The 12,457-nt window shown below is 43.8% G+C and overlaps 1 protein-coding gene across 1 annotated transcript in view; it reads left to right on the top strand.

The window, feature by feature from the left end:
- The window catches only part of CTNNA3 (catenin alpha 3), a 422,479-nt gene that overhangs the window by 77,944 nt on the left and 332,078 nt on the right, over window positions 1-12,457 (top strand). The window contains exons 6-7 of the mRNA XM_018920823.3: window positions 1,006-1,269; window positions 5,273-5,476. Coding sequence (XP_018776368.3) covers window positions 1,006-1,269; window positions 5,273-5,476 — 468 coding nt within the window. The remainder of the gene's footprint in view (window positions 1-1,005; window positions 1,270-5,272; window positions 5,477-12,457) is intronic.

Here is a 12,457-nt window from a genome sequence, read left to right as displayed (position 1 = left end):
CTTCTCATCATTTGAATCTGGTGCCACAGGCTCAGATGTGCTATTTTCCCTTTTTTTTCCCCCCCTGAATTTAGCTGTCTCCTTCACCCAAGCCATTTCACAGATATCTGTTAGTTTTCTTTTCAAAGGGACATGGTGCAGAAGAAGCAGGGGAAAATGTCTGGAGTAAAACAGGATGAGGCAGGAGGCTCTGTACAGCCTGGTGTCGACTCAGTGGTTGTTCCAAAGTCTGGAACTTTCAGCTGTCCAGATAACAGTGCCCATGACTGATTCCTGGAACCACTTCAGTTGGACTGGGCCCTTCTGGCCAGCTGGGTGTCCTTGGTTCTGCTGGTGGGAGGCTGTAGGGTTTCAAGGAGGTCTGGGTAGAGAAAGGAGGAACAAGATGGGTGTGGTAAGATCCCTGAGTGCTTTGACAGCAGGGACAGGGGAGAAGCAGACCCCTCAAGTGCCTCCAAGTGGCTTCTCTCAAGCAGGTTTTTTTATTTCTACACCTTCCATGCTTGCCCTTTCTCAGGAGTGCAGGATTGGTGTCCCTGGCCTGCTGTTCCTTTCTGCAGTGTGCTCCAGACAGAGGCTGCTGGGGCAGGGGAACAAACACGGGGAATTTGTTCAGATGCAACAATTACAGAATGCCTTAACTCTGTGTGCACCTCTGTCCTTCTCTATTGCCACTGAGGAAAGACATGGCTGGGAGGAAAGACAGTTAATTTCCAGGGCGGTTTTCTCAGAGGAAAACTGCTTAAAAACAAACAAATCACAGACAGTTCGTGGTGCTGGTTGTAAGACACACTAAAAATGGTGGTTGTTTTACACATACTTTGTTCATTTCTCATGAGGTAATGATGATTCAATTGTAACTATTGGTACAGTCTGTTTTCACAAACTTTGATGAATTTAACTTGATGTTTCCTTAAGCAGAGTAGAGATAGAAATGAAAAAGTGTTTATATGTGTCAGTTTTGGAGTGCTTTTGGAAATAAACAGCATGTTCTTTTGCTGGCAGGATTTGAAATCTAGCAATCAGCGAGATGAAATTGCTGCAGCACGTGTATCCCTGAAGGAAAATTCTGCATTCCTACATTCAATATGTTCAGCTTGTTTGGAACATTCAGATGTTGCATCCCTTACAGCCAGCAAGGATTCAATTTGCAATGAAATACAGAATGCTCTCAATGTAATTTCTAATGCTTCCCAAGGAGTTGGAAATAAAGTGGAGCAACCTGCATCTCATACAGCTACTCTTGGAAGTGCACTTGATGAGCTTGAGGTATGTTAACATGTGAGATTACAGTGGTTTTGGAAAAAAGTTTTTTAATTTTTTTAATAACCATTGCTATCATAAATGATGAGCCTAAAGGCATTAAAGATTGTTGCTCTGCTTAGTCCTAGTCTAAATAGTATCACTTGAGATGGTTTATTGAAATGATTTCATTTTCTTCAGAGGAGTTTGGAATGAAGGCTTCATGTGTGTTCAGTATTTGGCTCCCTTCAAACAGAGGGCAGAGTTAGCTCCAGTTGTGTCACTGCTGCTGGAGACAGACACATCCTGCCTCAGTGGGCACTGCCAGCTGAGAATCACTTCAGTTTGCCCAGAAGTGATTCTCAGCTGGCAGTGCCCACTGCTGCCATGGCTGCATTTGAGCTGCTACCATGCAAGCTGAGTCCTTGTCTCCAGAATGTGTCAGTGGGATCATTCTGTAATTTGGATAATCCAGCAATTCAGAAACCTCCTTATATTTGCTGCTTATCATGAAATAAAATGACATAGCTAATATGATTTCACCATCTCTGCATTTCTGCTTCCATTATTGAGGCAAATACCTGGGGGAAGGCAGCACTTTCTCTATTCCTGACCTCATCTGAAGCTTTTCTGTGGAGCTTTTCCTTTTTGTCATGGCTGCTCTGGCTCTCACCAGTGTAATTTTCCATTGTCCTGCCACAAATGGGGAAAGATCTCCTGTAGGTGAGGCTGCACACCATGATCTTCATGGGCTGTAACTGATGTAGGCCCAGATCAACAAAAGGAATGTATGTTTCTGAAGACATTTGCAAATATGGGTGGTTTTGATTGTGAATTGTTGGACTTGGCAGATCTCAGCATCCCAGGGCTAAGACTGTGATACATTTTCAGAATAACTGATGTTAGGACTGGTGGTAGTAGGTTTTTATCTAAAATTTTCAAAGGAAGATTAAAGAAATACATTGAAATAGGACACAGATTTTGTAGTGGCAGTTTATTGATCAAAAAAGGCCTCTCTGCCATGCTCAAAGTTAAAGCAGACAGGTTTTTCCCTGCAGAGGAGCAGGCTACACTTTTATGTCATGGGTTTTAAAATTACAGTTCCTAATCTGTCTTCCTAATAAATGGAAGTAAAAAGAAACCTGTAAGACTAATTTCATAACATGTTGCAGTGTAGCTGTGAATGACAAATGAGATTCCTTGTATGAGACCCTGGATTTACCTGGATTGCTTAAAAATTAAAAAAAAAAAAGAGAAATGTCAAAAGGAGTGCATTTTATTACTGCAGGTGAATTAATCTTGACTCTGTGTAAGCAGTACTTTTTAAAAATGCAGTAACATTTATTATTGTTCTAAAATTTGAAATTTTTGATGATCACAAAATGAGGAAAAATGTACTTTGAGCTGAATTTGTTTTTTCTTGGAAATGTAAGAACATAGAAGTCTGAGGGTTGTAAAAAGCTGTTTGTTTATCAAGTTGTAAATACATTTTTACCTAGGTAGCACAAATGGGAATTGAAGCTGTGTGAGTTAGATAAAGCCCAATTTATAGAGCATTTAACTTCTGAAATGATTTTATGAGTTAGATGGTTACACTTTTCTTGCTTTACAGAAAGTTCTGTTGGCTAAGGACCTGAAATAACCTTTGCTCTATCTTCTTGTTGCAAATACAGTGCCATGAAATAGATTGATGCAGTAAATAGTCTGGTGGGAACAAATCTCATTAAATGTTTATAGTGTGGAAATGTATCTCGGAGCTTACCCAACAATCTAGTATCTAGATGTTTTGCAGTATCATTCTTCCTTTGCCAGTGCTGGCATTGTGAAAGTTATTAGAGATTTATAGGTGAGGAAACCACCAGTAAAATTAGAGCAGCTAACTCTTAAATCAGTAGATTCTCAACAATTTCTCTTAAAGGCTCCCCATAACTGCTGTGTCATTTGTAAATAAACACAAAATTGTAACTTTAAAATTTTAATTGCATATTAAGATCTGTGAAAAGAGCATATTGGGTGCAGGTTATCTAATGCCTTTCCCTGGTCTTTCATCTTGTGAGTGCAAAGAGATTTCTCACAAAATGAGCCAGGTTCTGCATGCCTGAGTCTCTGTGGGTGTGTTCAGCTGCTCTGTGGTCCTTGGGTGCCCGTGGCCATCCAGCTGAGCAGTTACAGTGAGGTGCCAGAAGGCTGTAAGTCACTCCAGAACTTCACCAAACACAGCCAGGTTTCTGCATACCCATGGGCCCTCTTTTTTTCCTGAATCAGAGCAGTGAGGGAGAAAACAGGGATCTAATTACTCCTCTTAAACTCTCCCTTCTGCTGGAGTCTTCGAGTTGCTTCAGAGTAGCTGACCACTGCTCAGCCTGTTAAATCAAACCCACCAGAGGCTGCTTCTTGTGTGCCTGGTGTCCTCTCATTATGTCTTTCCTGTGTAGATGTACTGATTATGAATAAGTAATGAAATTATTTGAAGAATTTTACCTGTAGGGCAGAGTCTGAAATCATGTTTTCCCAGCTGTTACTGCCTAGATTTTTTTTTTATTCAGAGATGAGCCATAATAGATTTTTGGCCAGTGCTATTTGTCCATCTTGGTGTAAACTTTCTCCTAACTGTTTCCCAAAGGAGGACGTTTCTGTTTTGGGTCAGCTGAGATTTGAAGGCAGTCCTTTTTCCAGCTGATTGTATAATTGCTGTGGCCACCATGTGTGTCTTAGTCTTCCCCAGACAATGAAGCTGTTTTTTCTGCAGCAGCCCTTCATTGTCCTACCTGCCAGGTGTGTTCTGCATTGTGATAGACACTGCATGTACAGCTGGGCATTGAGGGGGTGCTTGAGATACAGGAGCTTGTAGGGGAGCTGCTGCTGCAGTGAAGAGTGGCCCTGTGGCACAGCTTGAGCAGATGTGAGGGACCCCAGAGCACCTTGGTGTTAAGGGCTCTAACAAGAATGAGGGAGGCAGAATTTCAAATCTCTAACACAAACATGTGACTCAAGTCTCCTTGCCTCACCATTTAAGCTTTTACCTTACGGTGTTCTAATATAACACTTTCCTTTCTAGCTTAAGTTAGATAGTCCATGAAATTGTCTTGTTAAATGTAAACTGAAAAAATAATTCAAATCCTCCAGTTTGCAATTAGTCTGGCACGTTGTGAATAGGTGCAGATAAGTTCTGATTTCCCTAAATTCCTATCAGTTTTCTTGTTTAATATTTCTACTGAAAGCTTGAAACCACCTATGGATGTGATGTAAGAGGTGGACAGGTGTATGTGGAGTCAAGGTTTGGAGATTAGGACCTTAATGACATAGTTTCAGATGCTCAGTTATATTAACAATTACTGGTTTAAATTTCAAGTGCTGAAGCTCAAATATGCTTACTTTCCTGTTTTATGAAAATCTCACAGTCTCCTTTTCTCTCTCTTTAAAATATTTGCTTGCCACACAAATGTAATTAATTTTATCAAGCCAAAGAGTTGTCTGCTTTTGTTTACCCTACCTGCTGAAAAGCAAAAGGACACTTATATCTATGTCCTTTGGGAAAATAATTGTTAAACAAAAGCTGCAGTTTTTATCTTTGCCCATATTAAGCCTGTTAAAAGTGGCAGCAGTGACTTTCTGCCACAGTGTGGGATTGATTAGACTAAAAATCAGCAGAACTAGACTCCTTGTGTAATCTGACTCAGCTTTCTCAGCTGTGAGCTAGCAGTGCTCTGAGTAAAATCCAGAGGTTCTCCTGATCTCTAAAAGACTACAGTTTATAGGCATTGAACCCCTCTTTGAAACAGAGCTTAAGGTCTGGACCGAGACTCTGAATGGCAGAGAGAACCTGGGTTTGTCTGAGAACGACCTCTGTGTGCAGCCCCAGTAGAGAAAAGGGAATCTGCCATGGTCAGAAGTATTTTGGGTGCTTCCAGTGGAAAGGGCTAGCAGCACATCTGGGAAGCATAATGTCGCTGCAGTTCCTGCAAGTCAAAAACAAAGCAGCAGCTTCCTTGAACTGACTTTTCTTACCTGTGCTCCTCTCTTTTGCCAGAATTTGATAGTCCTGGATCCTCTGGTAGTGAACGAGGAGAAGGTGAGGCCGTCCCTGGAGCAGCGGCTGGAGGCGATCATCAGCGGGGCGGCGCTGCTGGCCGACTCCTCGTGCACGCGCGACTCACACCGCGAGCGCATCATCGCCGAGTGCAGCGCCATCCGCCAGGCCCTGCAGGAGCTGCTGGCCGAGTACCTGCGCTCCGTGAGTAACGCAGGGAGCACTGAGTAATGAACGAGGGGGCACCGAGTAATGAACGCGGGCCACCGAGTAATGAACGCGGGCCACCGAGTAATGAACGTAGGGGCACCGAGTAATGAACCCTGGGGAACTGAGTAATGAACGCGGGGGCACTGAGTAACGAACATGGGGCACTTAGTAATGCACATGGGGCACTGAGTAATGAACGCGGGAGCAGCGAGTAATGAACCCTGGGCAACTGAGTATGAGTGCGGGGCCACCGAGTAATGAATGCGGGGCCACTGAGTAATGAACGCAGGGGCACCGAGTAATGAACGCGGGGGCACCGAGTAATGAACGTGGGGGCACTGAGTAATGAACACTGGGGAAGTGAGTAATGAACGCGGGGGCACCGAGTAATGAACGCGGGAGCGCCGAGTAATGAACGCGGGGGCACTGAGTAACGAACACAGGAGCACTGAGTAATGAACGCGGGGGCACTGAGTAATGAACGCGGGGGCACTGAGTAACGAACACGGGGGCACTGAGTAACGAACACTGGGGCACTGAGTAATGAACGTAGGGAAACTGAGTAATGAACGCGGGGCACTGAGTAATGAACCCTGGGGAAGTGAGTAATGAACGCGGGGGCACCGAGTAATGGACGCAGGAGCACTGAGTAATGAACGCAGGAGCACTGAGTAACAAATGCAGGAGCACTGAGTAACAAGCGCAGGGGCACTGAGTAATGAACACTGGGGCACTGAGTAATGAACACTGGGGAACTGAGATATGAATGCGGAACACTGAATAATGAATGCGGGAGCACTGAGTAATGAACGTGGGGGCACTGAGTAATGAACCCTGGGGAACTGAGTAATGAACACGGGGGCACCGAGTAATGAACCCTGGGGAACTGAGTAATGAACGCGGGGGCACTGAGTAACGAACGTGGGGCACTTAGTAATGCACATGGGGCACTGAGTAATGAACGCGGGAGCAGCGAGTAATGAACCCTGGGCAACTGAGTAATGAACCCTGGGCAACTGAGTAATGAACCCTGGGGCACTGAGTAATGAATGCGGGGGCACTGAGTAATGAACGCGGGGGCACTGAGTAACGAACGCTGGGGCACTGAGTAACGAACGTGGGGCACTGAGTAATGAACATGGGGCACTGAGTAACGCACACGGAGCACTGAGTAACAAACACAGGGAACTGAGTAACGAATACTGGGGAACTGAGTAACGGATGCAGGCCACTGAGTAATGCACGTGGGGCACTGAGTAATGAACACTGGGGCACTGAGTAACGAACGTGGGGCAGTGAGTAACGAATGTGGGGGCACTGAGTAATGTACGCGGGGCACTGAGTGACAGACATGGTGCACTGAGTAACGAACAGAGGGCACTGAGTGACAGACATGGTGCACTGAGTAATGAATAGAGGGCACTGAGTAATGAATGCCGGGACGCTGAGTAATGAACGTGGGGCACTGAGTATTGAACGCCGGGGCACTGAGTAACACACACGGGGGCACTGAGTAACGAACGCGGAGGAACTGAGTAACAAACGTGGGGCACTTAGTAATGCACATGGGGCACTGAGTAATGAATACAGGGGCACTGAGTAACACATATGGGGGCACTGAGTAACAGACATGGGGGAACTGAGTAATGAACACGGGGGCACTAAGTAACTAACATGGGGCACTTAATGATGAACACAGGGGCACTGCGTAACAAACACAGGGCAACTGAGTAACAAATGTGGGGGCACTGAGTAACGACCTGGGGCCCTGAGTAAGGAATGCGGGTGAACTGAGTGACAATAAACACGGGGGAACTGAGTAACGATAAACACTGGGGAACTGAGTAACATGGGGCAACTGAGTAACAACACAGGGCCACTGCATAATGCAGGGCAAGTGAGTAACAAATGTGGGGTGAGTGAGTAACAAACACAGGGCAAGTGAGTAATGTGTGGCCACTGAGTAATGCAGGGCCCAGCTCCGGCCTGCCTCAGCGCCTCCTGCTCTGGGAGCTTAGCGTTTATCTAAGCATTAAAGTGCAGTTTAACCTGCATTTCACAAAATGATCTTTAAAAGGTTGAAAGGGACATTTTTCTCCAGAAATCCAAGTGAAAACTAAATGCACATCCCCAAAATGAGTATGAATTGAATTATGTCGTGTATATGAAGTCTGTGGAAAATGCCATACCACAGATGAAATGTACGTTTAGGTTGTTTTATGCTTGTTGGGAACTGTCACTAATTCAGAACAGACAATCTTTCATATGTCAGAAGCAAGAATTTTTTCGTAATACCACTGCCTAGACTAGAGTTTGGAAATGTAATCTCTGATCCCGTAGAATGCAACAATTTAAATAATAATTTCTTAAAAGGTAAGCAGTCTGTTAGTGTTGTTTTTGAGTAGGGTGTTGACACCAGAAGAGGAGAAGAGCACCAATTTACAAGTGTTAGAATGACTAAATTGCTATATTGGGAAGACAGGAGTGTTGGGTAAATCCAGAAATCTGGTTGTCTGACATGCTTGTAGCTGTGAATTAGAAAAGGAACGTAGTTTGCGTTTTAGAAGTGATTTTTCTTTTAGATTTGAAGAATGGGTTTGACACTTGTTACATCTGGCAGGTAAATGTTGAAACAGTGGAGACTCAATGCTGTTAATATGGGTACACAATGTTAATCTCATGCTTTTCATCTGTAAACATTATCTGTAGGCATAATGTTCTTTTCTAAAGATACCTCAGGATGATTCACTGAGCATATTGAGGGAACAATTGTGTGATACAGATATTTGTTCCCTTTTTGGGAAGCTGAAATTCCTCTCTCTTCTGTAAGTCATAGCAGTTAGCACAATCTGAAGCTGTTCTAATGAGACTGTTTACTTTGTCTTATTTTATTGTCCTTAGGATAATGTAGTGTAGGCACTAAAATAATTATGCATGTCAGATTTTTTTTCATCTGACAGATATTGCACTTTTTGATATTTCTCTTTGTTTGTTAGAAGTTTACAGATGCTGTATTAAAGTCAAGTTGTGTTTCAGGCCTTATACCAGAGAAAGATGCTATGAAAGCTTTAATCAAAATGCTGTTGAATGCAGCCTTAGTTCTTGAAACCTCTCTGGAAGTGCTTTACCCATAGGTTAGATAGTGAGATTTCTTCAGCTCTGGTTAACTTGGAGTGTAAATCCTTGGTACATTGTTGTAGCAGATTTCTCTTGCAATGTCTGCTGTAGGGTGGGTCAGGGTTTGCTGTTAATTGGCTGAAAGTTTTATACAGGAAAACATCCACCTTTAATGGGGACTTAATGATCTTGAAGGGCTTTTCCAACATAAATGACTCTATGATGCTCTCCAGAGCACGTGGCAGGATGCAGATGTGGTGAACAGCATCCCATATTAGTCCAGAAGATTTCTGTGGGTTTGTCCCAAGAATGCTTTCCGATGAATCTCTGGAGTGAAACTACAAGATTTTAGGTCAAATGGTCTTAAATTCTTGGTCTCTTGAAAGAAAATTGTGATGATCTTTTCTACTTCAGAAATAACCATGTTTTTAGTGATATATAATGTACAATAGGTGGAAAAGAATAATACATAACCCACCCCACTGACTTGAGAAAGTCAGAAAGCAGCTATTGAAATATGACAGTAAGGGAAAGTGCCATATAATTTGCTGCAGAACACAGCGGATGCACAAGGTGGCAAAGACAAGGAAGCAGAAAAGAGAAAATGCAGAAGATTGAAAGGCATGAGGTTACAAATCAGGAGAGAATTACAAGTTTTTAGTTTCTTTTAGAGCTCTTCTTATATGAGTGGAAACACTCTGACTGAGAACAGTTTATGGCTGTTACTGAGACTGTGTTAAATAAGCTCTTCAATGAGAGGACTACCAGATGTCAGTTACTTTATTTCACATCTCTAACTCGCTGAAGAAGAGTTGATAGATCCAGGAAACAGTGCTGATTTATCAGTGTCTTTTTGGCTCTTCTATTAGTAGTTTCAATAAGCCAGGCCTGGAAATTGAATGAGCTGTAAAGATGATGACAGGCATTTGTTATCATAGCACAATTTAAGCCCAATTTAGTTTTCCTCTCCTTGGGAACGCTGATGTACTCCACAGGCAAGTGCTCTGTGTGTGGAATACTTCATGGGTATTTGTCTGTATGCCCTCCTGGCTTATGCCTGTGCTGAGTGAGCTCCAGAGCCCCTGTGCCACAGCTTGTACGTGAGAGTGGAAACTTTTCCTTGCCCACAGTGCACACGGAGTGTGCTTTGCTTTGGCTGTGTGCTGCTGGTGTGTGGCTCCCACTGCCAGTTCAGCCCTCTGCCCTCCCTCACAAGCTTTGCTGCTCAGCTGCTCCAAAGGGTTTGTTTTCCTGGAGATGGGTCTCCTGGTTCTTGCTGGCACAGTGCCTTGATCACTTGCCTTAAGGCTTCTTCCTGGCTGAGTGTTGCCAGTGGGAGCTGCATTGCCTCAGGGACAGCTCACCCAGGAAGCGCCACCTCCACAGCTCCTCCTCCAGCAGCTGCCTTGGCAGGAAGCTGCACTGATGGCATCCAGCCTCTCTTGGCCTCTGGTGCTGATGGTGGACACTGCCCTGCCTGGTAAACGTTGAGCTTTTACAGGGCCATTGCCAAGGACCTGGGTGCCTAAATTCTGTGTAGGTTCTGCACTCTGTTCTTTTGAAGCTGAGCCTCAGTGCCTGAACTTGAATGAGGGACTTGTCTTTACAAACTGTGGGTCTGCTGGTAGATAAAACTAGCAGTGAGAGATAAAAAACAATGGGAAGGATTCCACTGATGGATGAATGGAATGAGAGAGACTTGTCCTTACAAACTGTAGGTCTGCTGATAAATTAAATTGGATAGTGAGAGATGAAAGAAACAGTGGGAAGAACCGTAAATTCCATAGGAATTCCACTGATTGACACAAGGAAAACAAAAAGGGGGGTTATGCATTAGAAAGGGGTCTCAGGTATGAGACATTTCGGGATGTCGGTACCTCTGAAGTACCTCAGGCAATGGGGAAGAGAGAGGGACGTGCAGCTGGGAAATGAGGATAAAAAGGAGGCTGCGTCCTCCAGTTTTGAGAGACAGAAGGGGAAATGTTCCATGGCCTCTCCCTGTATTGAATAAAGTTACAGGACTCCTCTGTGTCCTTTTTGGACGTAAACCTCTGCTGTTTGTGGATTAATTTTCCTGACAAACTGTACAGGAACTTAGGATTTATTAGCACTACCATTTGAAAGAGTATAAGGAGTATCACTTTTGTGGTTCCTAAATTTGTTTCTTTTATTTTCCTCAATTATTTAAAGTGTCTAATAAGCCTCAAAGGCATAAAAGATTAAGAGCTTCTTGGTGTCAGTGAGATAAATTTTAAATTTTTTTTTAAAAAGAGTTTTTAATGCAAGCTTGGAGAAACATCTTTTCAGAAGATACTTGCTTTTAGGTGGGTGTTTTTCACAGAGGTTTTATCATGGTGAATGGTACAATGCAAAGTGAAACAAAATGCTCTCCACAAGAACCTAAACGTTTTTCTGTTCACAGAGTAATTCGGACACACAGTAAATTGCAAACACATTTATGATTCTTCTGAAAGGCAGCAAGTTTATTTCTGAATTGTTCCAAAAATTCTTCAATATTCTTTGTGTACTGTTGTTAACCTTTCTGAATTTTACTCATAGGCACAGGTTGTTAGGGGAAATATTTATGTTTTAGCACATCCAGTAACAAGAATTGCTGCTGTGGGTTTGGATATCTTATCAATGGCAGAATCATACTGTCATGTGGACAGTAATGGAATCATTCATAGCAATCATATTGTTCTGGTAATAAGCACTCGCTTTTTCCTAGTGATTAGCTCTTATCTCTTCATCCTTTTACAGTGCAGAGTTGCTGAACTCGGTGGAGTGCAGCAATACCAGGTCCATGTTCCACGAGTTGTGGTTTTCCTCAGTCACAGTAAGGACATCCCTTCCCTGGGGGGGCACAAGGGATGATGGAGCTGTGCTGAGCCTGAGTGGAAGTGGCTGTTGTGAGCAGCACTGAGTGCTTGCAGGTGCTGCTGTGTCTGCCATCATTAAATAGGGAGGTGTGCCTAAACAATTATTCTGCATCCTCTGGCTTTCAAGCCTCTGGGTTGTTAGGGCTGGTAGAGAAAGGTCAGCTACACTGCTATGAGAGCTGCTTTCTGGAACTGAAATCCTCTTACTGTTTGAATGTTGTTCCATGATATTTGAGCTTCATTAGTTCTAGTTGATAGTTTCTCACCTTGTTATGGCTGTACATATGGTTGGAGATCCACATGTGTGTGTATATATATATGTGGGTCAGTGTATTTTTCTGATTTTTCAGTTCTGATTTCACTTCATTCTTGTCTATTCTAAAAATGTTTGTATCTTAATTGGGTTTTTGTGTCATGATTACCTAGATGTTTGGGTCAGACATGGGTAATGTAGTCTGCATGTGCCTGTGGCTCTTGTGCCTCTTGTCCTGCTGTCCCACAGCTGTGCTGTGTGTGGCAGGGAGCAGAGCCAAACCAGCCCTTCTTCTCACACCAGCCCTGCTTCCATTTAAAACACCTGAGGAGAATAATGATACATTTTACCTTGAGGCAGATCAGGAAGGAACTGAAGTTGCCCATCTTGTGCATGTTTGTATTCCTGCTAATCAAGCCCTGGCCATCCACCCAGCCTAAGGGCAGGCCAGCTGAGGCTGAGCAGGAATGTTGTGTGCTCTATGGCAGAGCTCAGGAATGGTCAGGAGTGCCCTGTATTGCTTGTAGGGCATACCTGAACTTTGCTGGGAATGCAACTCCTGGAGCTTTATGCAACTGGATTCCCTCAAGGCTCCCAAGCCTTGTTCTTCACCACCAGATTGTGTCCACAGCTTCTGGGAATGAGACTTGTTTGGGTCTGAGCACATCAGCTGAAGTGCAGTGAGGAACCAGAATCCCTGAAAGCAGAGGGGCAGCTGGGACAGGG

The sequence above is a fragment of the Serinus canaria genome, chromosome 6 (genome assembly GCF_022539315.1).
Source record: "Serinus canaria isolate serCan28SL12 chromosome 6, serCan2020, whole genome shotgun sequence".
NCBI classification, from domain to species: Eukaryota; Metazoa; Chordata; class Aves; order Passeriformes; family Fringillidae; genus Serinus; species Serinus canaria.
Note: the sequence above shows the minus strand (reverse complement) of the source record. Positions and strands in the feature narration are given on the sequence as shown.